Source organism: Saccopteryx bilineata, chromosome 12 (assembly GCF_036850765.1).
Source record: "Saccopteryx bilineata isolate mSacBil1 chromosome 12, mSacBil1_pri_phased_curated, whole genome shotgun sequence".
NCBI classification, from domain to species: Eukaryota; Metazoa; Chordata; class Mammalia; order Chiroptera; family Emballonuridae; genus Saccopteryx; species Saccopteryx bilineata.
The window spans coordinates 25,737,386-25,764,444 of record NC_089501.1 but is presented as its reverse complement, the minus strand read 5'-3'; the positions used below and the strand labels follow the sequence as shown (position 1 = coordinate 25,764,444).

Genomic DNA, 27,059 nt, shown 5'->3' with positions numbered 1-27,059 from the left:
GGATGGCTCCTTGGCCTTTGCCCCAGGCGCTAGAGTGGCTCTGGTCGCGGCAGAGCAACGCCCAGTCAGGCGCATGCGGGAGTCTGTCTGACTGTCTCTCCCTGTTTCCAGCTTCAGAAAAATACAAAAAAAAAAAACCCAAAAAACACAAACAAACAACAAAACACAAAACACAAAAAACAGAAATCAACCTGGATTGTTTCTTTGGTAGGAAATGGGCAGAAAGGAGGACCCAGGTATAGAGTACTGGGAAACACAGAGGAGAGCAAGAGGGATGGCAGTGGATGTCTGGAGGTGGAAATCCTTGGGCTGGATATTGATTAGGTGTCAGCTTTTTATAGAGCGCCAGCAGCCTTGGCTGTAGCTGGCGAGGAAACTCTGAAGGACATTAACTTCATGCGGACTTCTTACCCCGCTTCAGTTTCCACATGGAATGGCATTTTGGAACTGATTGCCATATTGCTTTTGGTTACATGGATATTTTGCTGTCCTATATAAAGAACAGGTAAACAGTAGGCCAGGCAAAGCCTGGTGGTGAGCCTGAGACACGAGGTTCCTAAGCTGAGCAGGATAAGAATTAAACTTGGACACTTACAGAAACTTCAAGTTTGGGAGATTTAATCTTCCCAGAATTGATGTGCTTCGCATCAACTGGTAAATGAGTGGCATTTACCAGAGTTCCGTGTAACCCATAACTGTGCTAGAGGATGTGTTAAAGCTAAGGAATAGCCTTATGTTATGTTTGTAACATTACTTACGTTTTCTTGTTAAAATTTGTTTTCTTCACCTTCTGCATCACCTCTCTTCACCCAAGGCAGGTTTGCGTCATTTCTTTCCCTGTAACCCCTGCTCATGCCTCATGGCCGCTGCCCTCTGAGCCCTGGTCCTGTCTTCTGAGCAGAGCTCAGAGGCTTTTAAGGAAAACACTTGTTTCTGTGGGATTTGTATTTCTATATTTCCTTCAAATGTTATGCTTACAGTTCTCACTCCCAGGCAGTATTTTACCATTGAAAACTGCCTTTTATTTCTTATGTTCTTTGTTCTATTTCATGTATCTTTTAGACTACTTGCATTCCCATCTTCCTTGTGTTGGGTCAGCTCAGATTCCAAAACATACTAAGTAAAAAGCAGCCTTAGATAATCTCATTTGAAAAGGAAACACTGTCCTGTATTATTCACATATTCTACTTTGTAACTGGCTTCCTGAAGACATTGAGAGGAAAACATTATGGATGAATTGTTTCCAAGCTTGACTAAATTATTTGATTAGCTGGGAATAATTTCTCCACTCCCTCTATCTTCTCGGTAGAGCTGACTTTTAGCACCTGGCTTACAAAATACTTTCTGGCCTTCAGTACTTATGGGTGGAACATTTCAGTATTTGAAGGTCATTTGGGAGCTATCCATTAAATTATACTGTGCAGTCCACATGAAGCAGCTCTTTTTTTTCTGTCTAGGTAATTGCCATGATGTTGTTGTTGTTTTCAATTGTTCTCCTATTACAATTCACTAGCATTACTTTGAAATAATGTTTAAATATCGTCTCCCTTTTCATTGTGTAATGTAAACACAGCTATCCTTTTATGTTTAATGATTTCTTTTTATTGTTTGTCTATGGCCTTCCTTTTGCTGGCTGGTGAAAGGTTGGTTTTATGCCCCTCTAGCCTCCCTAAGATGTGAGATAATTTCTCTACCTTAATGCAGTAAATAATCACCAAGAACTAAGAAGAGTTTAATAATAATGCATTATCTCTTCCATAATGTGACCATTTATTTAGGTTTAGTTATTGTCAAATGCTTTTTTTAAATCCAAACTTGCCCTTTGTCCATGTTATTTATTAATACAGGAAAGTTGATGTTAATATGTGTATGAAAGTCCTACAGAAAGGCAAGAAACTTGTCCTTAGGAAATAAGCAAAACCAACATTATATCCAATACCATCCCAGATTAAGTTAAAAAATATTAATATTTATAGTTTTTGTGTGATATCAACAAATATTCTGTTAGTACCAGTATGATGGCAGGTGTTATGAATCAATAACAACCTATTAATGAACTCAAGGGGATAGCAGAAAATTGTAATTTGTCAAATTGTATTTAGTCGGCACCCTTAGTAAAATTTCTAGCCAACTGATAAACAGCTATTCCGGATCCAGATCTTGAAGTATATTGTTATGTTTAGTATGTGAGAGAGTTGCACATTGGTGAAAATTTATCTGTTTGTATTAATGTACATCTAAGGCATATCGGTAAACTGTAGTAGTGAGATTCCAAGCTAACAGAAGGCGTGATAGAGAAATTTTGAATGACGAGTTCAGGAGTATCAGAGGAGATGGGAAGACTTTTGGTCTTCATTAGTGAATCCTTTTCTTCATTTCATCTCCGAAAATGTGTTGAGAACTTTTATTGATTCCTCAGAAAGAACAGAGGAACATAAATTGGCAACTGAAAGGGCAAAAAAATTGATGTGTCAGGAACAATAAAAATAAATGGATAAAAAGTTGGTTAAAATTTTGGATGCTGATAACCACCCTTGAAGCCCGATGACTGCTGAGAAACCAGAACCAGGTGTAGACTGTAGTGAAGGAGCGGGACTCTAGCTCGATAAAGGACCGCCTTAATAATGGACCAGGGGCTGGGCTGCGGGCAAACCCAGGAGAAGCATGAGAAACAGAGCGGGGAGTGCAAGGGGCCCCAGGATGGGTTACAGAGGGAACCTCAATTATTGGTCTGATCCGATGAAAAAATTGAGCAGGGAACAAGGTGGAAGTGAGGGGGTAGCAGTGGCAGCAAGAGAGGAAGTGAAATTTTACTGAGGGAAGCATGGTGCACTGCAGCGTGTCAGGGATGATGCTGGAGCAGAGGTCGCGACCCAGAGACCTATGTTGGAGAGGTGTCTGAGCCCCGAGTTCAGGGAGGAACTGGAAAATACCACCCAGACCTGGTATTAGCATCATGTACAATCCATCTCCTTATAAGGGATTGAGTAGCTTGGATGAACAGACATTTTAGATAAGGGGCTCAATATATAGTAGGCATCCAACAAATAGTTTAAAATTTGTTTTAGCAATTGAGTTGACAGGATGGAACCAGGGAACATATCTTAACAAACGGTATGCCAGTGCGAGCTTGTGACTTAATATTGCAGTCTGACATGAAATTGGTTCTTTTTTTTGTATGCTTCTACTCTCATAAGGAAGTCTGCTTTCAAACTAACCACCTAAGAGTTACAGAGACATAGAGCAATTACCTATTAGTGACTTTTTAGGGCTTCCTGATGACTAGTTTCTTTACTCTCTACTTTTTAAGTCCTTGTCTTATTCCTTTATAATTTTGTACAATTAAAAAATACCTTAGAAATAAGAGGAGCATAACCAGGCAGTGGCATAGTGGATGGAGCGTTGGACTGGGATGTGGAGGACCCAGGTTTGAGACCCCGAGGTCGTCATCTTGAGCACGGGCTCATCTGGTTTGAGCAAAAGCTCACCAGCTTGGACCCAAGGTCGCTGGCTCGAGCAAGGGGTCACTCGGTCTGCTGTAGCCCCCCAGTCAAGGCACATATGAGAAATCAATCAATGAACAACTAAGGAACTGCAAGGAAGAGTTGATGTTTCTCATCTCCCTCCCTTCTTGTCTGTCTGTCCCTCTCTCTGACTCTCTGTCTCTGCCACAAAAAAGAAAAAAAAATTAAGATGAGGTTGTTGTTTCAGAGGTAGCAATTATTAATTGAACAGTTCACAGATGCTGTGCTGTGCTATGCACCAGCTATGGCAGGCCGTGTGCTGAATCCAGGTATACCAGATGGAAAACACTTGCCCCAAGGAACATACAGTTAGGGTTAGAGAGACAAGGGTGAGTATCTCAGCACAAGACGTGGTTATAACGGCTGGAGATACTGAAGAAGGGAGGAAATATCTTTCTTTATGCCAACTCCCCCACCCCCTGCCATGGAGAAGGTACTAAGTTATGAGATTAAATAATGACAACAGGAACACAGATCCAACTGGATAACTCAAGCTCCTAATGTAAAGTAGCTGCTAGTTACAGGGGTCCCCAAACTTTTTAAACAGGGGGCCAGTTCACTGTCCCTCAGACTGTTGGAGGGCCGGACTATAAAAAAAAACTATGAACAAATCCCTATGCACACTGCACATATCTTATTTTAAAGTAAAAAAACAAAATGGGAGCAAATACAATATTTAAAATAAAGAACAAGTAAATTTAAATCAACAAACTGACCAGTATTTCAATGGGAACTATGCTCCTCTCACTGACCACCAATGAAAGAGGTGCCCCTTCTGGAAGTGCGGTGGGGGCCGGATAAATGGACTCAGGGGGCCGCATGCGGCCCGCAGGCCATAGTTTGGGGACCCCTGTGCTAGTATCTCATCTCTAAGCAGCTCTCTAACTAACCAGAGCAAGAAATGGAGAGTTTTGGAGATGAACCTGCAGGAACAAAGAGTCAGGTGGAGATAAGAGTAATAGATAACTTTTTAAACTGGTAGCAGTATGGTTCATTAAGCTCCGCCTTAGGGCAGACACTGGGGCTTGCCCATGGTGCTCTTGCTGTATAAAGCCCAGATGTTCTGCCAGCTTTTTTTTTATATTGACAGCCAAGTAAATGTGGTACACAAGCTCATCACCTGTCCTCTTCATGTGGCCAACAGCCACTGCCAAACACACCTTCTTCATTTTGAAATTGACTGTGGATTTCACTTCTTCAGCTTTGACCACTAGGTTCTTGTTGTGGGTCAGCAGGGATGGGAACTTAACCAGGCTTATTCACGCCTGGGTCCAGGATTCGTGCGATCTGCTTTATCAGAGACTCTGTGCCCAAAAAGGCATCGTATTTCCTGGCCAGCTTCTTGACCAAATTTTTACTCTTGCGGAGCTTCTTCAGCACCTCGATGTCCACGTGGGGAATATCCATGGCCTTGGTCTCATCACAGTGCTGCTGGTCTCTCAAAATCCATGCAGAGAACTTGGGGTGGGGCTGGACTTTAAGCCTGATGGTGCCTGAGAAGCGTTGTCCTTCTGAGGTTCATAGTTCTTCGAGCTGATCTGCAGCTCCACCATCTCCAAAAACTCCCAGAGCCTGCGCTGGACCCCACACAAAACTGCCTTCTAGAGGACACTTTGCTGCTCATGGTTCCTGATGCTGCAAAAACCAGAAAAGAGTGGTGATAGGTCATTGAAGTGCTTGTGCAAACTCAATCTGTTATGCTCTGAACTAGTGTATCAAGATCTTGATATTCTGTGTTAAAGCTTTCCTGTGGATCCTTTCATCCTGGTCTTGGAAGAAGATTTTCACATTAAAATCCCCTGCCTCCCACTTGGCTACCTGTTCTCTCCCCAACCAAGGAGGAAGAACTGCCACATGAGAGACATTTGGGGAACAAGGAGAATCTCACTTCTTCTCAGCACTAAAGCTCTAAATAGGAAAGACCTATGTCTGGTGGCCAGTGATAGCCCAGAATTTCCCCTTTGCGTACCCTGTGTCTTTATGTACCCCACACAGGAAGGGCATGTTTCCAACTCGCCTTGGCTGTCTCCTCACTCTCCCGAATGCCTTTCTGTCTTGTGCCTCCCTTCTTTCTTGCTACTAGACTTGGGCAGTCCTTGTGCTGATGTTCTCATATATTAAATTGGTTTTGCCATAGTTCCCTGTAAAAGTGGTAATGCCAGGTTTTCTAAACTGTCTCTCACCAGGGTAATGGGCCGCTTCTCTCAGTTTCGCTCAGACAGTGATGTGTTTTTAAGAGGGTAATCAGTTCATTTGCTCATTGTTTTGCTGTGCATGAAAACTGGGTGGACACTTTGGAAGACTATCAAGTACTATACAGATGTGAAGTGACTTTTCTCTTTAAAGCAAAAGAAAGCTAAAAGAAATAATGAGCAAATTTTACTGTTCTTTCCAAATGAAAGGGGTAATATATACCAAAAGGAAAAGCAAGTTTACTTGAGCTATGAAAATTAACAACATATCCTTTTAAACTATAGCAGTTGGGTGGGATGGGAAAGCCTTTCCCTGGTCTGTGAAGGCCGCCTGGGTGTGAGTAGAGACCAGGGTGGTATTGCTTTCTAATCAACTTCCTACTGCCTTTGGCCATTGTCCATGTTCTTTCTTCCTGGTTGTCATAGCCACTTCTAATAATTACTGCTTTCAGCTAAACAATAGGAGGCATTCACTTCCAAGGAGAAAAAGATGGCTTGGGTCATTCATAGGCTGCAGCTCTTCATAGTCATTCAAATCCTCTGTGTTCTGATGGACAGGACCATTAGGGAATATTAGTAGCTGCTCCTGCTCGGGATGGCAGTGATTACTTCTTTAATATCCCTGCCAAGTGAAAGAGAAAAATCTACACATCAGAAATTTATGCTGTTTTTTTTTCTTTTTCTTTCTTCTTTAATTCTTTTTTTTTTTGACAGAGGTAATGTAGATGGAGAAGCAGAGTGAATTATTAAGACATTTTAAAAAATTTTAAACATTTCAAAACGGTTTAAAAAAACTTGTACATTTGAAGTTATACTCCAAATGGACAAACCATGTTTTAGAAAATGCATTGAAAAAGGTTTCTGTGCATTTTAAAGAGGTATGGTGCCATTGTTAAAACATATTTTTCTCTAGCTAAGTGCAGTGGTCATTTAAAAACATTAATTAGCCTGACTACGCAGTGGCGCAGTGGATAGAGCGTCGGACTGGGGTGCGGAGGACCCAGGTTCAAGACCCCAAGGTCGCCAGCTGGAACACGGGCTCATCTGGTTTGAGCAAAGCTCACCAGCTTGGACCCAAGGTCGCTGGCTCAAGAAAGGGGTTATTCGGTCTGCTGAAGGTCCATAGTCAAGGCACATATGAGAAAGCAATCAATGAACAACTAAGGTGTCGCAAAGAAAAACTGATGATTGATGCTTCTCATCTCTCTCCATTCCTGTCTGTCTGTCCCTATCTATCCCTCTCTCTGACTCTCTCTCTGTCTCTGTAAAAAAAAAAAAAAAGAAAGAAAAAAAAAGGAAAAAAAACTCCACTAATTATAGACTGTCAACAAGGTCACTTTGGTTTTTGCTGTGTGAAATACAGACCAGACTGATTGGAGCATCTGATACAAAAAAGTAAATTCTACCCTTTCTAGTCTATTTGATATAACAAAGTGAACACTGAAGAAGAAATGTGGACACAAATCTTGGCTCTACCATCACTTTGCTGGGTGACTTTGAGGAATACTTAACCCTGGGGCTCAGTATCTCACCTACAAAATAATGAGATAGGTTTGTCTTTCTAAGGTCCAGTATCATTTTAGTGTACGTGTCAATAAATCTGTTTTTATCTAAAAGGTACTTGGTCATTATGGTTGATGATAAATCATGAGCTAAGTAAGAACTTTTTTCCCCCCACATTAAAAGCAGAACAAAGCAAAGCATGAATAAACCTCATTTTTCAGTCTTCATTTCCCAACCCAGTCACTGCTTTCCCTGAATTGGAAATAAATGTAGGATAAGGAGAATGAAAGAAAATTCATCTCTTAAAAAAAAAAAAAGACCTTGTAAGAAAAGCAAACAAACAAAACCAAGTCCTAGCATCAAAGGACTTCAAGAAAGCAGACTTTGGGCCACAGAAATGCCTCTGAGAGAGGCAGAACCAGGAGGCAGGCTGGAGAGTAGCAACAGTACTCCTGATAGGGTATGCTCAGAGGCCGACTGAAGTCGGTTGAGGCCCTGGGTGCAGAAGAAATTGTTAGGCCCCTTGTCATTAGAAAAAAGTGTAAAGTTGGGGTTTTGCAGGGCCCTTCAGAAGTTGGGGCCCAGGGCGCACCTGGTGCACGCGCCATTAAATCTGCCTTTGAGTAGGGTAGGGACATTCAAAAACTAGAGATTTGACCAGGTAGTTCTGAGAAATGACCTAATTCCAAACAAGTCTGCCTAGAGATGGTTGTTGAAGGAGGTATGGGTGACAAAGAAGCATTATGGAAAATACACATCTTCAGATACACTGGCCAACATTAAGGAAAATACACATCTTCAGATACACTGGCCAACATTAAGGAAAATACACATCTTCAGATACACTGGCCAAAGGGGAAGCTTATAGAGAACTTCCTCCTCGTGTACTGGTGGATTAAAGCAAATGATAAAAGATGCTGACAAGGCTGGGTTTTTATATGACGTTTTTATTCTTTGTCATTGTGATAAAAATTAAATATGGATATACAATTGGAACAAGTCCCAGTTTTGATGAAAGGCTGTAAAACTAAACTAAAATAAACAAAGAAATAGGTCAAGAGTCACTAGGAAAGCATGTCTGTTTCTTTCAGTAAGGCTTTCTGGAGTGTTGCCTAAAGAAGTAAAAAGTATTTTTTGAGAACCATTAGGTGTTATTTTTGAGAAATCTTAGAGTAGCGGTTTCCAAAATGTGGTCGAAGAACACCTGGGGGTCTCAAGACCCTTTGAGGGGGTCTAGGATAAAGAGACTATTTTTTATATTAACACCAAGGCGTTATTGGCCCTTTTCACTCTCATTCTCTCATGAGAATATAGTGGAGTTTTCCAGAGGCTACCCAACATGCAATATCGCAAAGGATTGAATGCAGAAGCAGATGTGAGAACCCAGATGTCTTCCATTAAACCAGACATTAAAGATAGATTCAAAAATGTGAAACAATGTTACTCATCTCACTATATCTATTTTTTTTGTATGGAAAAAATATGTTTTTTTTTCAAGAAAAGTTATTTACTGCTCACAAAAATTAGGGGTTCAGAGAACATGCAGATACTCCAGTACTTTCAGCCTTTTGTATAGTTCATTTTCACCAATGAAATAAAAGTTGGTTTTGCATCTCATTTGGATAATCAAACAACTTTCTTTGACTTGTTGGTTGCTTTTCTGATGTTCTTCTTTAATAAAAAAAAATCAAATGCTTCTTTTTTTTATCGCTCATGTTCATTTTGAAATATCCCCTAGTTTTTGTGAGCAATATATTTATTATCATTATATTTAATGTTTTTCTATTTTAATATATAATAGTATACATATCAATAGATATAACCTATATAAGCCAAAGCTCTTTGAGGGTACTCTAAATTTTTTGTATGTATAAGAGTATTTATTTTAAGACATATATAAATATAAACAATGTAAAAGAAAAGGGTGCCCTAAAAATAAGGACTTTGTTAAATGACATGTAGTTCATCCACATTTTAGAATATTATGAAACAACTACAAATGTAAATGTTGATTTTATGGTTATAGCCTTAGGTTTTTTTAAGTAAAAAAAACCCTTCTTTTATAAAGAAGTCCTGACACCAAAAGGTTTAAGAACGGCTGTCCTAGAGGATAAATAACTCTCTCAACCTCAGAAGAGGGCTAAGGTGACCTTCCTAAGCTATAGGAGGGCAGTTATATGTAATTTGCAGTCACGCAGATGTTAACAATGATACTCACTTGAGTGCTCTCTTCATGATTGCCAAAGAGGCACTTCAGGAGGAATTCTCACTTGATAACAAACAAAGCAGTCAAGGAGATTGGTACTCTTCCTATTTTATAGATAGGAAAGATTAGGATTAGAGATGTTAAGAGATTTTCCAAAATCATAGAGAGAATTAAGTAATAGAGCTGGAACCAGTTGGTACTCATGACTCTCAGTTCCATATTTCCAAGTTATTTCACTAACTGCATCCATCCTGAGATGGATGCCTCATCAATTAGCTTGTTCTCTTCTAGCTGAGCAAAGTAAAATGCATGGCAGCCTCCACTTCCCTATGAAGAGCAAATGTGTCAGACCAGCTTGATATTCTCCATGACAAAATAAATAACAGGCATTACTAATACCTTGAATAATATTAGTTCATTTGCAATTCCCTGATCAGGTGAAAAATAACAGAAAAATAGGGGGAAATATCCTTTTAGAGGATAGTGTCTCTAGGTTTGTCATTATAGTAGTGAAAGATGAGAAATGAGAGAATGTTTGAAGAGTGACCACAGGATGATTAGCACATAGGACTCTGGAGGGAGCGTGAAGAAGAAGGAGTGTAGGAAGGTCATTTGCCAGTAAGTTAGGTAGGGGAATTGGAATTGGTAGCTGCCTGTGGTACAGACTGTGTTTCTTCAATTTCAGCACCATGTGTTGGCTTGGATCTTTTGGAAATATAAAATAGTTCTGCCCTGCACTTCATTATGTGTAGCAGATGTTGCTTTATGTTTTTGAACCCAATTTGCAGAATGAACATGGTATCATATAACATACTTCTAAACAGAGGAGAGGAAACTAGTTAACTGGCCTCTTACCAGGACAGTTTTAAGAAGGGCCAGACTTTTTGCTATTGCTTGTCTGGAGGTCAAAAGTAAATTATATTCTGAGAAGAAGCAACATGACATGTTTATTGATGTAAAATGTAATGAAAGAATGTTGAGTTACATTTTTAGGGAAAATATAAAATACATGGCATGCGGACTAAGGAGGGTAGTCTGTCACTGAATGGTTGCCTCCTCCTCGTTCCCTATCTTCTAATACTTAAAAAAAAAAAAAAGGTTTTGTGCTGGCTGAATAGCTCAGTTGCTTAGAGCGTAGTCCCAGTGAACCAAGGTTGCAGGTTCAATCCCCGGTCAGGGCACATACAGAAATCAACCAAAGAATGCATAAATGGGTGGAACAACATTGACATGTCTCTCTCTCTCTCCCTCTCTCCCTTCCTCTCTCTCTCTAAATTTAATTTTAAAATGTTTCTAAAAAATACAATAAAATGTTTTCTTGTAACATTTACCAATGACCCCCCAAAATAAAATAAAATAAATCATCTTTCCATGACTCAGTATCTTCTTCAGGGTATCACAGGAAACCTGTTAGCTTTTGAATCTTATTCAAGTCCAAATATTGAGAGGATTCATCACCACTAAGCGATTAGATTTTTGTTCTGTGTGTGTTCCCAAGGCAGCGTTTGATATAGAAGGTATATTAATGTAACAATGCAGTTGCTCAATGCCCTTGCATTTTCCTGCACATGCTATCTTAATGGAAATTTACTGGAAGCTTCTTGCCAGAATAAACACATTCTTTCAGGAGTGAAAGACTTAATGTGCTTTAAGTTCAACTGCACCTCTTTCCTGTGAACAGATAAACCAAATTATTTGGTATTAGTCATTATGCTTTACACATTCCACAGTACTTACTGTGGTGTCCCATGGGCTAAGGGTTGTAGAGGATTGGAATAAGGTAGACAGTTTTACATTACAGTGAGATTAAAAGCAAGGACAAGGCCTTTATATATTTGGCATGAAATAAACCCCAAATGAATTTGGCCGACATTCTGTAAATTACCTTCAGCTACCCCGGTAGGGCAGAATTAAGGATTATGACCGATTGAGAAATTGAGCTACTCATCACAGAAATTTTTTTTAAAAAAGGGAGAGAAATTTGTTTTAAAGAGAGAACCTACTCATTCACATTTTAATCTAAAAAGCAAGAGTGTAAACTCTCAAATGAGAACAGTGAGTTCATCAAGGCCACTGGGGTTAGAGGAGACCAGGCTGTAGTGCGGGGATGTAAACAGGACAGTTCGGGCAGGGAGGAAGGAAACGCCCCTTAAATTAAGGGATGTGCAAGGCAAACAATGCACAATGGAGATGGGAGGAAAGAGATTCACACAAACATGCCTAGACTTCCTCCTACTGGCCCTCATCCTAACACTCATCCATCACCACCCCACTATTGCTTCTGTGTAGAGACTATAGCCATTCTTCACACATTAATGCAACCAGCATTAATAAAGTGCATAATCAAGGTAGAGGAGAACCATCTTTAAAGGAGGAAAATGAGCCTATTATTATATTATGGTTAAGTAGTCAGTTATATTGCATTTATTTGCAACAATTAAGTTTTTCTACTTTTTTCTAAGAAACTGTTAAAATTTAACTACTGTGTAGCTTTGAGTAGAGTTTAGTGACCCTCTCCTTTATGTAGTATTAAATCTAACTATTTCAAATAATTACAGGGAATGCCAGATTAAATGTGAAAATGTTCACACGCTATTAAAGAATTTTCTTTTATTGCCTTTGTTTTTATTTTCTTATGTACAGTAAGTAAAATCAATCTAGCAAAGTATTACTTCCTATCATCTTCTTGGGAGATAAAAGAGGAATACAAAATTAGAATAACAAATACTAGTTTACTGAATATTATCCCCATTCAAATTATATTTTTAAAAAATTATTGACTATAAAAAGAAAACACTATAACTGATTTTTCTTTTAAGTAATTAAACTTTATTCCTTTTTCTCAATATAAACAATATGAAATAAGAATTTAATATGTCTATTATATATGGGTTTTTATTATTAAGTCCTTCAATTTTAGTAGAAGGTGACATGTGATATATGAAGAAAAAATATATTTAAATTGAAGTCATAAAAATACCTTTATTTTTTCAATTTATCCTTTTCTTCATTGGTAATATTTGAGATAAATGTTTAAGAGGTAATCCTAGATATTTATTCAGAATCACCAATAAATAAATTTTTCCAGTCAATGAAGTTTTACCACTTTTAAAAATACATGTACATAATGGGTACATTTATCAGTAAAAATTAAAAGTTGCTTTTTATAGTAAATTATCACAATGAACTTAATATGTCATCTTTCTACTTGTGTTTTGGTTCCAAAAATAAAATGGAAATTCAAAAGGTACCTAATTTATTGATTACAGATATTTGCTATATACAGGTTGGCTGAGTTTAGATAAATGATAAATAAGAAATGTATAAATTTTCTATCTTAATTTGATTAGCTAATAGTCTCTAATCAAGATTTAACTTGTTTTCTAAGAACAAAGGCTGAGCTTTAAAGAAGTTAAAGTTATTTAAGTGAAATGGAAATGGAGAAACGATTTCCTATATTGCTATTTGTTCTTCACTGTACTTTTTTGGGGTAAAAAAACTGTTTGTTTTATTTTTAATAGAACTGTTTGTTCTACAAGCATATTATAATTAATAGCATCTCAAAGAAAAGAGTTTCAAAGTATATATCTCTAATTTTATTAAAGAGAATTTAAGGAGTTTCCAATTTTTCAACTCAAAAATAAATTTTTGGCCCTGGCCGGTTGGCTCAGCGGTAGAGCGTCGGCCTAGCGTGCGGAGGACCCGGGTTCGATTCCCGGCCAGGGCACACAGGAGAAGCGCCCATTTGCTTCTCCACCCCTCTGCCGCGCTTTCCTCTCTGTCTCTCTCTTCCCCTCCCGCAGCCAAGGCTCCATTGGAGCAAAAATGGCCCGGGCGCTGGGGATGGCTCTATGGCCTCTGCCTCAGGCGCTAGAGTGGCTCTGGTCGCAACATGGCGACGCCCAGGATGGGCAGAGCATCGCCCCCTGGTGGGCAGAGCGTCGCCCCCTGGTGAGCGTGCCGGGTGGATCCCGGTCAGGCGCATGCGGGAGTCTGTCAGACTGTCTCTCCCTGTTTCCAGCTTCAGAAAAATGCAAAAAAATAAAAATAAAAAATAAAAAAAAATAAATTTTTGAAATTATACTATGTTTGCTTGTACTAAAATGAACCATGTTTTCTTTTGAATATATAGTCACAAATGTGGCCAGTATGCTATGAACCAAGAAATCACCAAGGCTAAGGAGAAGCCTCCATTTGATCGATCAAGTTCCCAGGATTCTGTGGATGAACTGTCTATGGAGGACTATTTTATTGAACTGGAAAATATCAAGAAATCAAGTGAAAACAGACAAGATCAAGAATTGGTGGTTGTCAAAGAGCCTGATGGTAATAACTAACTAAATAAAACTGTTTTAGTTTGTATATGTATTTATGGGAGATGAATACGTGGAAAGGAAGAGTGGAACAACAATAAAAATTAAAGATAGGGCAACTCAAAAACATAAAGCAGGTTGTCTTTCAACTTGAAAATTACTGTTTGTGGCAGATTTATAGATGCAGCTGCCAAATACAAGTGGCATGAGTAGATTCCTGTAGGCTTATATGGCTGTAGTCCTGTTGGCTAAGCTTGCTGTATCATAACATTTTAACATTAGACTTGATCCTTGATATTATCTAACTTTCCTTTGAATTTTTGAATTCCTTCTGTGATAGCCTCCTAGCCCAATGGTGACGTGGCTTCTAGTGAGGGTAGATGCTGGTGGAAAGCTTACTACTTTGTAGTGACGCTGTTTTTCCATTGGTTAGTTAGCTTGAGTTGCTTAGACGTTCTATATTTTATTTATATATTAAAATCTGCTATTCTCCCTTTGACTCATATGCTGTAGTGTTGCTTTTTGGAAGGGCAGAACAAGTCTATTCTATTTTTACGTGAGTCTTTGAAATGTTTGAAGATAGTTATTTTGTTGCCCACCAGCTTATTTCTAGAAGGAAAAAAAAATATCACATGAACTGTTCCTTGTGGCTGGTTTGCAGACCGATCCCAGTCTTGTCGTCTTATCTTTCAAAGTATATACCCCAGATAGGATGCAGTGTCCCAAGTTTAGCCAGCTAATTTAAGAGTATAAATTTGGACAGTAATTTTTTTTTTAGCCTCTGTTTGCTTCTTTCTTGTATTTTGGTCCATAATTTCCCTCAAGTGTCTTTCCAGCCGTATTTCCCACAGTCTCCACTGCTACACTTGCTTTTCTAGAAGAAACATGTCAAACTCTCCTTTTCCCCCTTAAATTTCATACTGTTTTAATCTCCTAAAATCAAGCAATCATCAAATTTTATGTCCAATTTTGGCATCTATTATATAGTTTTCTTTCTATGTCTTGAGCCATCTATAAGTTTATAAATATGTCTTTGTTATATAAGTTGATATAAATGCCAAAAAAAAGTAAGAAATGAAAAAAAAATGGAAATAACATTCAAGCCTGATACGTAGCCATCTGTCATTAGCTATTTCATAATTTTCCAATATTAAAAGAAATTCATAGATTGTTGTTCATTATGTGATTAGCAAGAAGAATTAGGAATGTTTTTACATGTCTGTGCTTTTTCTTTGACTTTAAATTGAGTTTTACCTTTCTTTTTTAATGAAACAATTGATTCAATATTGTAATATTGTTCACTGTCCCTGTCAGTCAATATCAGCTTTTTTCCTGGAAATTTGGTTTTATATACCTTGCTGAGTTCTACCTAAACAGCATTAATAATAATGGCTGACTTTATGTCAGTTTTTGTTGTGTGGCGTGCAGAATGTCTGGCACCACATTATATTTCTTGAAGCCAAGGTTATTAATACTTGATTTCTACCCTCAAGGAATGTATATCGTGTAGAAGGATAGACAGGCAAAACCAGTCAGTACTAGATCACGTGATACAAGCTCTAATAGAGCCCTGCAAAGCTTGTCCCATATAACATTCTCACTTTTGGTTAGAAGGCAGCCCAGACAGCTATGCTGTAGGTTACAGATGAGAAAATAAAGTCAGCTTGAGACTGACTTGTCTCAAGTGATGGGGATGTCAACGTGCAGAACTGGGGTGTGGATGCAGGTCTTTTGTGTCCCAAACAGTTGGTCTTTTGATTTCCTTTATAAACTTGGTGCTTGGTGTAAATCTGTTCTAGTTAGCTTTCTGTTTTCCTGTAACTACAATATTTGCTTGGCTGTTTATATCCTGCTTTCACTATTTCAAATTGATCTAGTTATGTAATTTGTTGCCTATAATAAACTGTTTTTTTTAAGATGGTGTACTTTTAAAAAATATGTAAAAACCATGAATCTCATGGGCTAAGGGAATTAAAAAATTAAATTGAAATTGATTAGTTCCTAATGTTCAGATGCTTTTTACTTCTTTGTCACACTTCCTGGTCAGCAGCAGTGAAGAGAGAAAACAAACTTTTCTAATAATTAGTGTTGAATCGGCGGTAGAGCTGCACTGAAGCCAGGACACAGGGCTTTAATGGATATCCCCAGCATTGACTTCATTCTAGAACTTGATGGAAATAAGTTAAATTTTCAATGCTCGCTTCTGGAAAGGGAACAGTATTATCTTCCCATAGTTAATCCGCAGAGAAGTTATAGAGGTTAATTACATACATGTGAAATCATTTAAATTTTTTAATTGAGTATCTATGAAATGGATCTTAAATTTGATATCTTTGTAGCTGGAGTTGGTGGCAATTGTCCAAGTTTCAGATAATGGTTCTTAGCACTGCGGATTGGTTGCAATAGATGAGTTTCAGTAAGAGTTTCTTCAAAGCTTAAAAAAAAGTCCAAGTTCTCATATTTTGTCATCTGAAATAACGTTTTTTTCTTTACTGTCTCAGAGGGTGAATTGGAAGAAGAGTGGCTTAAGGAGGCCGGATTGTCTAATCTCTTCGGAGAGTCTGCTGGAGACCCCCAAGAAAGCATGGTGTTTCTCGCAACATTAACCCGAACCCAGGCGGCGGCAGTTCAGAAGCGGGTAGAGACCGTCTCCCAGACCTTAAGGAAAAAAAACAAGCAGCACCACATTCCTGACGTCAGAGATATATTTGTTCAACAGACAGACGCAAAAGAAAAAGTAGGGTTTCTCTTCTTTTTTTTTTAGATGTTAAAGAAAAGGAATAATTGCTTAGACTGATCCAGTTCATTGAAATTGTGAAAAACATAACGAGCATATTATTATATGCCAGACACTAAGGCTCTCTGCTGGCGGGGCTCAAGAGGGACTTGATCCCTGTCCTTCTGGAAGTAAATGCTGATGGGGCAGAAATTTCAACAAGTTACAATTCAGTGTGGTAATAATTCTCTATCAGGTGTCCTTGGGGCATCAGGAGTGGCCCCACACCCCCGCCCACCCCAGACAACGTGACCACCAATCGTACTTACAGGAAAGTAGGAGGTGAGGGATTCTTCCTTATCTGGTTACTCTTGTAGGAATGTTTGCTTTTTCCTAGACTCATCTGAGGGTGATTGGAAGTGAGTTGTGAGGGAGCTGACTGTAGCTGAATTACAAAGCAAGAACCCTGGAACACAAAATAACTTCCCTTTTGTGTTAAGCACTGAGCACAGTGCCCAGCATCTAGAAGACTTGATTCAATATTTGTCAAGATGATTAATCCATTAGTGGAAGTTATTGGAGTCTGGTTGAAGCTATGGGACTTATGAATGAAAAGATGTCAGGGAAGACATGGAAAAGTAAGAGACCTGTATTGCCTGGCACAGTGCTACTCCAATCAGCCCCTTGGGGGACTATGTGTTACTAATCCACGAGGACATAAGGAGCTTTCACCAAGTGTATGTAACATCCAACCATCAGGGAAGTCTTACTACCAAAAGGAAAAAGAGAGAGAGTAGGGGCAGGGAGAGTGCTTAACTAATTGGGGTTCTTAGGATTAAAGTTGATTTATATTCGGTCCTGTTCTCAGATGACACTGAATAGCTCTGGCCTAGAAAACCCAGTGAGATGGTTGAAATAAGTGCAAACAAAAGGAATCTTGAACAATGATTGTGATGATAATAATAGCAATAGTAATTGCTGCCACCAGTGTTACTGTGCTAACTACTTTTCCTTGCCTGATCTCATTTCATCCTTACAGCTGTCTTTTGAGTGAGGTATTACCATTTTCATTCCATGGCTGAGGCTCATAGTCTTAAAGTAACGAGCTCAATGTCCCATAGATAGTTAACCCAAATTTGTTTGACTCTAGTATGTGCTTTTAACCACTAGGCATCCTGCTATATTTGGTTCCCATATGTGATTCTGATATTAAGTAATCTGAACATGAGACTCTATTTACACTATCAATAAAAAGTAACGAAAATTTCATGATTCTTTAAAGAAATGAGAAAATGAGAAGGTTTATTACATTTCAGGTATCTTTCTCTCATGTACAGAGGTTTTCTGCTTTTGTAGACATTTTATTCTAAGAAATCTTTTATAGCTGCAGATTTCTGCTCTATTTGCATGGTCAGTTCTGGATCAAATCCAGGCTATTTTACAGTTTTGGGGTCACTGGATCGTTCCAGGCAGGTCTCTTGTTGCTGTGTGGCCATGAAGCACTTGTTTACCACCGAGTGGGTTTTTGGGACATCCACGGGAATTGAAGGGCTGGACCAGGTTTCCAGCTGTAGAAAAATAAATGGCAAGGAAATGTAGTATTTTGACATTTCTTTCCCAATAAAGGAGGTAAGGGGAAGTGGGAAGGGAGAGGGGTCACAGGACTCAACCTAAGGAAAATATATTCGGTGGGATTCATGCCAGTTTTCCAAGAAGATGTTGCTACTCTGTGCTAGAAGCAGGATTTTGCAGCCAGTGCCTAAACTACATGGTTTGAGGTCAAGGTAACTGGTGGATTGTATCATCTGATGGAGTCATGAAAAGTGAACTAGCACAAGTAAGTGAAAATAATGTTAACTTCCATTGAAATGCTGCCACCCATTAGAACCGTATCCTCCATCCTTCTAACAAACATGGCTAGCCATCTTCGCCTGTAGTTCTTCTGTTCTCAGACAAGTGCATTCTCAGCTCTTCCTCTGTAAATGCTTCCTCGTGAAGCCATTGCTGACACTAGGAAATATAATACAGAAATGAGTACCATCTGCACTGTCATCTTCAATTGCTCAGGAAAACAATTCTGACCGCATGCTCTAAAATATGTGTTCATCTGTAAGCTGAGACTTGCTCAGTGGGTCACCGTGCCATGGAAGGCTAACTTTCTGTGGGCTTGTGGGTGGAGCGGTGAGGGTGGTATTGCCCAGCCCTGAATGGGACTGAGGTAGTGCCATGACCCCAGGACCACATCTGCAATTTGGTAGTTACCATACCAGTCTCTAAGTCATGCAGTAGTGGTCTCTATGTACCTGACCCATTACGTTTCTAGACTCCTAGGCTGCAGAGAGGGAGGATCCCATCCCCTCTTGGCTCCCAGCTGGAGGGGCAGTGTATGGTGAAGATGGCTACAGAGGCCACCCTCTTTTGTGTAGAGATGAAAATTCAATCGAATGATTACTTTAAAAGAATTCATTCAGTTAGACATCTGTGTGTGATTGATCTAGACCCCCCCCCCCCCTTCCTGGTTACTGAGTTCCCTCTGAAGCCTGACTTGGAAAGGAGGACATACTGCCCAGCCACACATCCTGACGAGGGGAGTCGGCATGCTTCACTGTGTCCACAGACCCTTGGAGTGCCACATTCCTCAGATGTCACTGCTCCAAGCCCTTGGAAAAAGGAGTCCCTTTGCATGTCTGTGCTCCTAATACCTGTTTGGTGATTTTGTTTTAATTTATTTCACATTTATCAGTAGTTTTTTTTTTAAGTTTAAGATTTCTATTTTATTACCTACATGTCACCTTGTAATTTTGTTTTATAATGGCCTTATTGAAATATAACTGACATACTACCCAGTTCACCCATTTAGAGTCTGTAATTCAGTGCTTTTTAGTATATTCACATATTTGCAACCATCACCACAATTGAATTTAGTACGTTTTCTTTATTCCTGAGAGAAAGCCTGCGCCCATTAGCAGTTACTCCTCCTATTCCCGTCTTTGGCCCCAGGCAGTCACTCATCTGTGTTTTGACTCTATGGTTTGCTTTTTCTGATTATTTCATAGAAATAGAGTCACAAAATAGGTGGCCTTTGTGACTGGTTCCTTTTGCTCAACATAATGATTTCAAGGTTCTTCCATAATATAGCACGTATCAGTACTTAATTTCTTTTTATGGCTGAATAATATCTTATCGTGTAGCTAGACTGCTTTGTTTATCTACTCATCTATTCAAGGGATATTGCTAGCTTTTTGATATGTTTGTCTTTTCCCCTCAACTAAGTGGTGGCATCCTTGATAGCAGGGACACTCTTGACATTTTTCATATTCCCCATAGTGCTTAGTATTATGTCTTACAAGTTGTGGGTAATCAAATATTTGCTGATTATGAGCATGCTACCATTTTTCTCCCTCGTGATTGCTATAATTCTGAATAGAGTTCCTATATTCTAAAGGTTGGTAATGGAATTATTTACTATATCATTTTCTGGTTGTGAGTGGGAGATGACTAAATGGCCCATTTTCTATCTTTAGGCTCCAGATGGCACTGAATCACAGTCAGTCAGAACAAATGAAAACAAATACCAAGGAAAAGATGGTATGTTGGACCTGTTCTCTTGTATTTTCCCATTTATTAGTATAACAAACAGATACAGCCTTTTAAAACATTCACTTTTAATTCTAGTAAGAAAATTTTATTAAAATAGTAATAGTAGATAATTACAGAAGGCTGAGCATATAGTGAGCCTTTGATGGTGAGAGTGATGATGATGATGACAATTAGTTAATCTTTGTGTATCTCTCTGCTTTAACATCTCTATACATAATCACTTTCCCTGAATGCTCACCATGTGCCAGGTACTATGTGGATATGTTTAACTAAGTTAATAGATGAAAGATCTGGTGAAGTCATTTTCCAAAGCTGCTGAGCTAGTTAAGTGCAGCCCGTGAATCTGGATTACTTTTCAGAAAATTTAGAGAAACTTAAAAAATGTGTAAGTTATTTTGAATAATTTATTATGATTCTCCTTTATATACTATTCATCTTCTATATCTGTTGTTTGAGAAGTGGATTAGAAATTCAAAATGAATGAAAATAGATATTAAGCCTTATTAGTACTTATCAAGAAAGAATTTATAACTATTTCATTTATTTACAAAAAGAAAAAGTGTTCTAAATTAAAATAATAGACTTAAGCTTTAAAATTTAATTTTTAATTGTATATTATTTAAAATCTGTAACAAAGGTGGTTTGTGGCTGCAGATTCTAACTAGGAGATTTGTCCTTTTGTTTATGTTCTTAAGACCTGGCATCTGGAGTGTCTATGCCATTAGTAGTGTTGTATTTGGATTGGAAACATTTGGGCAGCAGGATTAGGTAGACTGTGGAGGACTGGGAAAAGTTCCCAAACGTCCTGTAAGAATGAGGAGTTAGTCCAAGATTATATAGGGCATTTTGGAGTCTTGGAGCATCCAGTATCTGTATGTTTTCATTCTTTTATACTTTTTTGAGAACTCTCCTGCCTTTAAAAGACACGCACACACACATATGCACACACCCATAGACATCTGTGTATATATGCAAGTGTGTGTATGTGCACATATATGTCTATATATTTATATCTATAAGAGCACTTCCTTTTACAATTCTATGGAGGTTTCTTTAGTTGTGTTTTTCTTATATCAGAATGAAATGACTGGGTGCTTCCCCAAGTCTACATAACAGTGAACACTGAAGTGACAAACGAACTGGAGTTCCCAGGGCTGGCCTGCCGGAGAACTGGGTCATCAAGAGAGACAGGTGAACCTTTTGTGCCAGTGTCAATATGCTTTAGGCTTTGGGCAACAGTGACTGGCAATCACTAAATGAATACTGAGGAAAATATTGTCTTTTCTTGATGTTTTCCTCCCTTGCCAGAGAGGGTGATGTAGGTTCTATAAATAGAAGTCCTGGAAGACGAGTTCATTACTGGAGCACTTTCCAGGCTAACTTGCAGCAGGCAAGGGAAGTGTGGCAAACTTGTCTGATTTACATCTGCTTTTGCTGGAATGTCATGAACTGGGCATGGAGCCTCCAATCAGAACAGTAAGAATGTGTGTAGCGCCATCCAAGTCACTGAGAATTTACTACTGCACCTGTTTTGAGCCATGTCATGCTCCTTCGTTAGCCAGTGAATTAACTAGTGTTATGCAGATACTGAAAGGTTCTGAATGAAATGCATGGCAAACATTGTCTAGAGTTGGAATGTCGAGCTCTTTCTGCTTGAAATTGCATGCATGACATAGTCTGTTGTAAATGTTTTCCCTAGACATTGGGTTTTTACACATGTTCAGTCAAAGATACTTATTCTAAATGAAAAAGTTATAAAGTGGTAATGTTGTAAGGGTTGTCACATTTCACATTAATCTACTGCTAAATATCAGTCTTAACTTTTCAGCAAATACTACTACTCTATTTTTGTGAAAGACCCAGTGTTTACATGCATTAAGCTATATTAGTAATATATAAAAATGTTATAAAATATATAAAAATTTTATAAAAATTTTACATTTATATGTATATATTTTTTATTTTCTTTTTAATTTCATGAAAGAAAAAAATTCTTTTTTTAAGTTTTTATTTCTTGATTTTTAGAAAGACAGAGATAAAGCAGGGGTAGAAGAAAGCATCAACATGTACTTGCTTTTAGTATGTGTCTTGGCTGGGCAAGCTCAGGGTTTTGAACCGGCGACCTTAGCATTCCAGTTCAACACTTGATTCACTGTGCCACCACAGGCCAGGCAGAAAATTCATTTTTTTAAATAAAAGCTAGAATATTTCAGACAATTGAAAAATTTCAAGGAGTTTTGTAAAATATCTATTTGTAACCCAGTGTTATTGATTATCTCATTACCAAAGGAGAATAAAGAAATTATATTATTTACACTTGAGGACTTTAAGAGCCAAAGTTTATCTCAGCATTCTCTTAGCTTTTCTCTTTGAGAATAGATCATTGATTCATAGATACTTTCATCAACCAACTAGTCATTCATTTCTTGTTACAACATCCCTATGTTCCTCTACCACTGTTTTTCTTCTCTCCCCTGACTTGATTCGCCATTTGAATTTTTATGCTTTTATATGCATTTAAAAAATTTTTGCCATGTTTTCGAGAAAATATATATGTTTTAAATGTATTATAACTTAATTATAATTTTTCTATGTAGTTTTGAATTCAGTACAAGACATTTCATAGATGGGAGTTGGTAGTATTTATTGTAACTCTAACCTGAGGGTGTTGAAGAGAAAAAAAAATAGTTTTAAAATTTTTGTCCATAAAAATTACATTCTGGAAAGCTAGTTTGTAATTTAAGAAAATGACCAATCTTTTTTTTTTTCTCATAAAATGGTTTTCTGAGAAACCAACCTATATTCACAGTAAAACATGAAACAGTGTAAACCAGTGGGAAAAGACTTTAAAAATTAATAGAATGAAGCTCTAGTTATTCTAATTGAATAAATTGTTACAGGCTATTGGAAACATATAATGTGACATAAATGACAGCAGATAAGTGCTATCAAAGACCTTCAAATTTATTTTTATTTTAGGATTGACATAGGTAAATGCTTATTAGTTACATTCTTAACTATGAGATGCCACTAGGAGCAGGTATGTAGTCTGCAGGGCTCTGTGCAAACTGAAATGTAGGCTTCCTTGTTCAGATTTCAAGAAGGTAAGAGCACAGCATCAAACCCAGTGCAGGCCCCTTCAAAGCATGGTGTCCCGTGTGACTGCTCAGGTCACACAACCGTGGATAGCCCACCTTGCTTATTGAGTAGGAGTGAATCAGGCTACATTTACACCTATTCTTAATTTTCTTTTGAGAAAAACAAAAACAATTTTGTTTTTAATTTAAATTACTAGGAAGATTTTTTTCCCTTAAAGCAGCAACTTTTAATAATATGTATATATTACATATATTTATTACATTTTAAAATTAACAACCTTTCATCACTTTGTCATATCAGTATATAATATATAAATGTATTGTGTGAGTTTATTTTGTAATTCAGTTCTGCTGCCCATGATATAAATGTCTACAACGAGGAAATAATAATAATCCTGTGATAGGTTTCAGGGTTTTTAAAGTATAAATTGCAGTAAAACCAAAAACTTATCAAATAGTAAAATTTAGAAGGATTTTCTTTAAAGCTTAAAACTGGTGTTTTCAGCAAAAAAGGCTTTCAAATATTGTTTTTGCTTTTTTTTTTTCCTGTAGAAGTAACAGCAAACAAACAAACAAACAAACACAAATGTTAAATTCTACTCTTGAAATGTTGGTGTAAATGTCTGGAAGTTATTTGACTAGGTTTATAGTTGTAGGACTTTTTATAGTCTCTGATAGAATCAGGTGCAAGACCTATCGATTCTTGTACCAAGTACTGCCTGACTTGACTCCTACGGCCATAAGTTTTTGGCAGTAACTCTTGTTTGGAAATTTTTACTATACTAGGTAGGTAACATTCCAGAATGAAAAAATGCAGGGTGTGGAAGGGGTCGTATTCCGGGAATCTGTTCTACTGTGAAGCAATTAAATAGTATGTTGCTAGTTCTAAGACAGGTTACAACTAACCTAAATAAAACAACATGTAAGTCTATAAAATTTTTGTGAGGTTTTCATTCAGATTTTGAGATTATCTAGCAATGTTTTGGAAGTGGACCCAGAATTGAGACCTCAAAAAAAGATCCCACAATTGAACAATGGATTTCTAGTCACCACATTTCTCCTCTCTGCTCCCTCTGCCCTACTCCACACAGACACCATGCACCATTGCTAGGATTCCTCGAGTATACTTTTTACTATTAAAATAACTATTAATTATTGCCTGTAGTAAATAGCGCTTTTCTCGGTGGTTTTTTTTATATAGTCAATGTATTAGAAGTAAAAAGAAGTAAAAAAATAAAAATAAAAATAGATAAATAAATTGGGTCTTTTGGTTTTTCCCCCAGACCAGGAATCTAGCCTGGTTGTTGGTGAAAAGGAGCTGACCCCACTGGTCCCTGAGGAGGCACCCGCCTCTGAAACAGATATCAACCTGGAGGTATCATTTGCAGAGCAAGCTGTCAATCAGAAAGAGGACTCCACGGATAGGACCCAGAAGAGCAAAGGCAACGATTCCCCATTACCTGTACGTAGTTTACTAGTTTATTCTTAGTCAGACTTTTATTTTGAAATTTTCAGACCCATAGAAAAGGTAAAAAAAAAAAAAAAGTATAGCAAATACCCATGCAGCCTTCACCGTAGATCCATTCAACAGTTAACATTTTACGATCTTCGCTTTCTCTCTTTCTACATCTACCTATGAATATGCTGCGTTATCAGAGGCACACTAACTGTTTTTAGCTTAAAAAACAGAATTACAATACTTAAAAAAATTGAACAAGGAAACAAAATTATACTTATATACAGTCATATTTAAATTTTCCTAATTGTCATATTTTCCTTTATAGCTTCTCCCTTCCCCACCCCCATCTGGATTCGAACAAAGGCCATATGTTGCATTTGATGTGATCTTTCTGGGTTTTTTTGAATCTAGATCAGGTCCGCTGCTTTGTGTTTAAAATTCTTGAAGACTCCATATCAAATGGCTGATGTTGCCTGTTTCTCTATGACTAGATTCCAGTTAAACATTTTTGGCCAAATTCCTGCGTAGCTGATGTTTGCGCCTCCTGCTGCATCATCAGAAGAAGGGCATGTTGTTAGATGGTTCCTTTACTGGTGATGGAAGTTTGACCACTGGGTTAAGGAGATGTCCAAGAAATCTCCCTTTTGTAAACACACTTTTATTTTTCTATATGCAATTAATATGAATTTATGATCCTGAAGACTGGGTGAATATCTTATATGTCAGTGATAAGCTGTCCCCCACAGGTTGCACCATGCATTTGTCTTCTTTGCCTGAAACCATAATTAAACTGGTGTTTGATAAATAGCGATTTTATACTTCTATTATTTCTTCTATACTGATTGGCTGGCAGTATGCTGGAATAATTGGTTTTTCTCTTTTCTCTTTTTGCTATTGAATAGTACTATGGACTGAAGGCCTCCTTTTTCATTCAGTGTTTTATAAGTCATCATTTTTCTCTGCTGTCTCAATTTACCCAGATTCATTTTAACCTGCCTTCCTCATTCATAAATGATTTTGCTTTCTAGAACAAGGTGTTCCAGGCTCATTCTGTACTTTTCTTCCCTCAGACTTGAGATAATCCATTTCTTTAAGGAGTCCTGGTTCAGTAATAAATTGTATTTCAAAACAAAGCTGTATATACTGAGTGTGCACTTTGCTAACGAATGTCTTATTTTTTTAAGTATTTATTTATTTTGTAAAATTTCACAATACATACGTTAAAAAGAATGGTATAATTAACCCCTGGATGCTCAGCATCCAGCCCTAATATTTACTAACACATGACCAGTCCTGACCTCTCCGTACCCCAAACCAGTTCCCTATTCTGTATTATTTTGAAATACATCTCAATTATGTTTTGTTTTCTATAAATATTTCAGAATGTATTTCTAAAAACTAAAGAGGGATACTAATATCCATGTTACCATTATTATAGCTAAAAAATGCTAACAATTCCGAGTTTCAAACATTCCATCGGTGTTCAAATTTCAAATTGTGTCATAAGTTTTATGACTTTTTATTTTTTACAGTTTGAATCAGGTTTCAAATAGGGTTTGTGCGTTGCAGTTGGGTGATATGTCTCTGAAGACTTTTTAAACCTCTCCCTGCTTTCATTCTTGCTTTTCTCTCTGTCCCCCTCTCTCTGTCTCTCTATCCTTCACTTTCCTCCTCTGTCCCTTCTTTCATTGCATCCTCTCTTATTCCCCATTCTGTCTTTCCTCTTTTTTTCTCTCCCTTGAAATTTATTTGTTAAAGAAACTTAGTTATTAAGTCATAAAGAATTTCCCCTCTCTGACTAATTTTATTCTCATGTTCTGTTTTCTGTTAATTGGTTGACTCTAGATTTATCATATTTGGGTTCAGTGTGTGTGTGTGTGTGTGTGTGAAATTTTTTCAAGTGTAACTGTATAAAGAGACACAAAATGACTGGTTATCTTCCTCTTTTTGTAAAATAGCAGCTCTTTCTGATAAATGCTTGGATCTATTGGTTTATTAACGGTTACAAAGTGAGGTTCTCATACTTCTTTATAAAACTTATTAATTTGAATAATTCTTTTAAGAAAAACATTCACAAAGTGGTTGCTTCACTTTCTTACCAGTTTTTTGTTGTTGTTGTTGTTGCTTTTTTTACAGGGACAGAGAGAGAGTTAGAGAGAAGGATAGATAGGGACAGACAGGAATGGAGAGAGATGACAAGCATCAATCATCAGTTTCTCATTGCGACACCTTAGTTGTTCATTGATTGCTTTCTCATATGTGCCTTGATCATGCGCCAACCCCTTGCTTGAGCGACCTTGGGTCCAAGCTGGTGAGCTTTTTTTTTTGCTCAAGCCAGATGAACCCACGCTCAAGCAGGCGACCTCGGCATCTTGAACCTGGGTCCTCTGCATCCCAGTCTGACCCTCTACCCACTGCATCACCACCTAGTCAGGGTCTTACCAGTTT

The 27,059-nt window shown here is 37.8% G+C and overlaps 1 protein-coding gene and 1 pseudogene across 2 annotated transcripts in view; one reads left to right on the top strand and one right to left on the bottom strand.

Annotated features, from left to right (window-relative positions):
• Positions 1-27,059, top strand: part of ARHGAP18 (Rho GTPase activating protein 18) — a 129,381-nt gene that overhangs the window by 54,642 nt on the left and 47,680 nt on the right. For both annotated transcript variants that reach the window (XM_066248040.1, XM_066248038.1), the window contains exons 2-5: positions 13,558-13,751; positions 16,240-16,475; positions 19,979-20,042; positions 24,436-24,614. In XM_066248040.1, the coding sequence (XP_066104137.1) occupies positions 13,558-13,751; positions 16,240-16,475; positions 19,979-20,042; positions 24,436-24,614 (673 nt within the window). The remainder of the gene's footprint in view (positions 1-13,557; positions 13,752-16,239; positions 16,476-19,978; positions 20,043-24,435; positions 24,615-27,059) is intronic.
• Positions 4,531-5,528, bottom strand: LOC136316419 (large ribosomal subunit protein uL1 pseudogene; annotated as a pseudogene).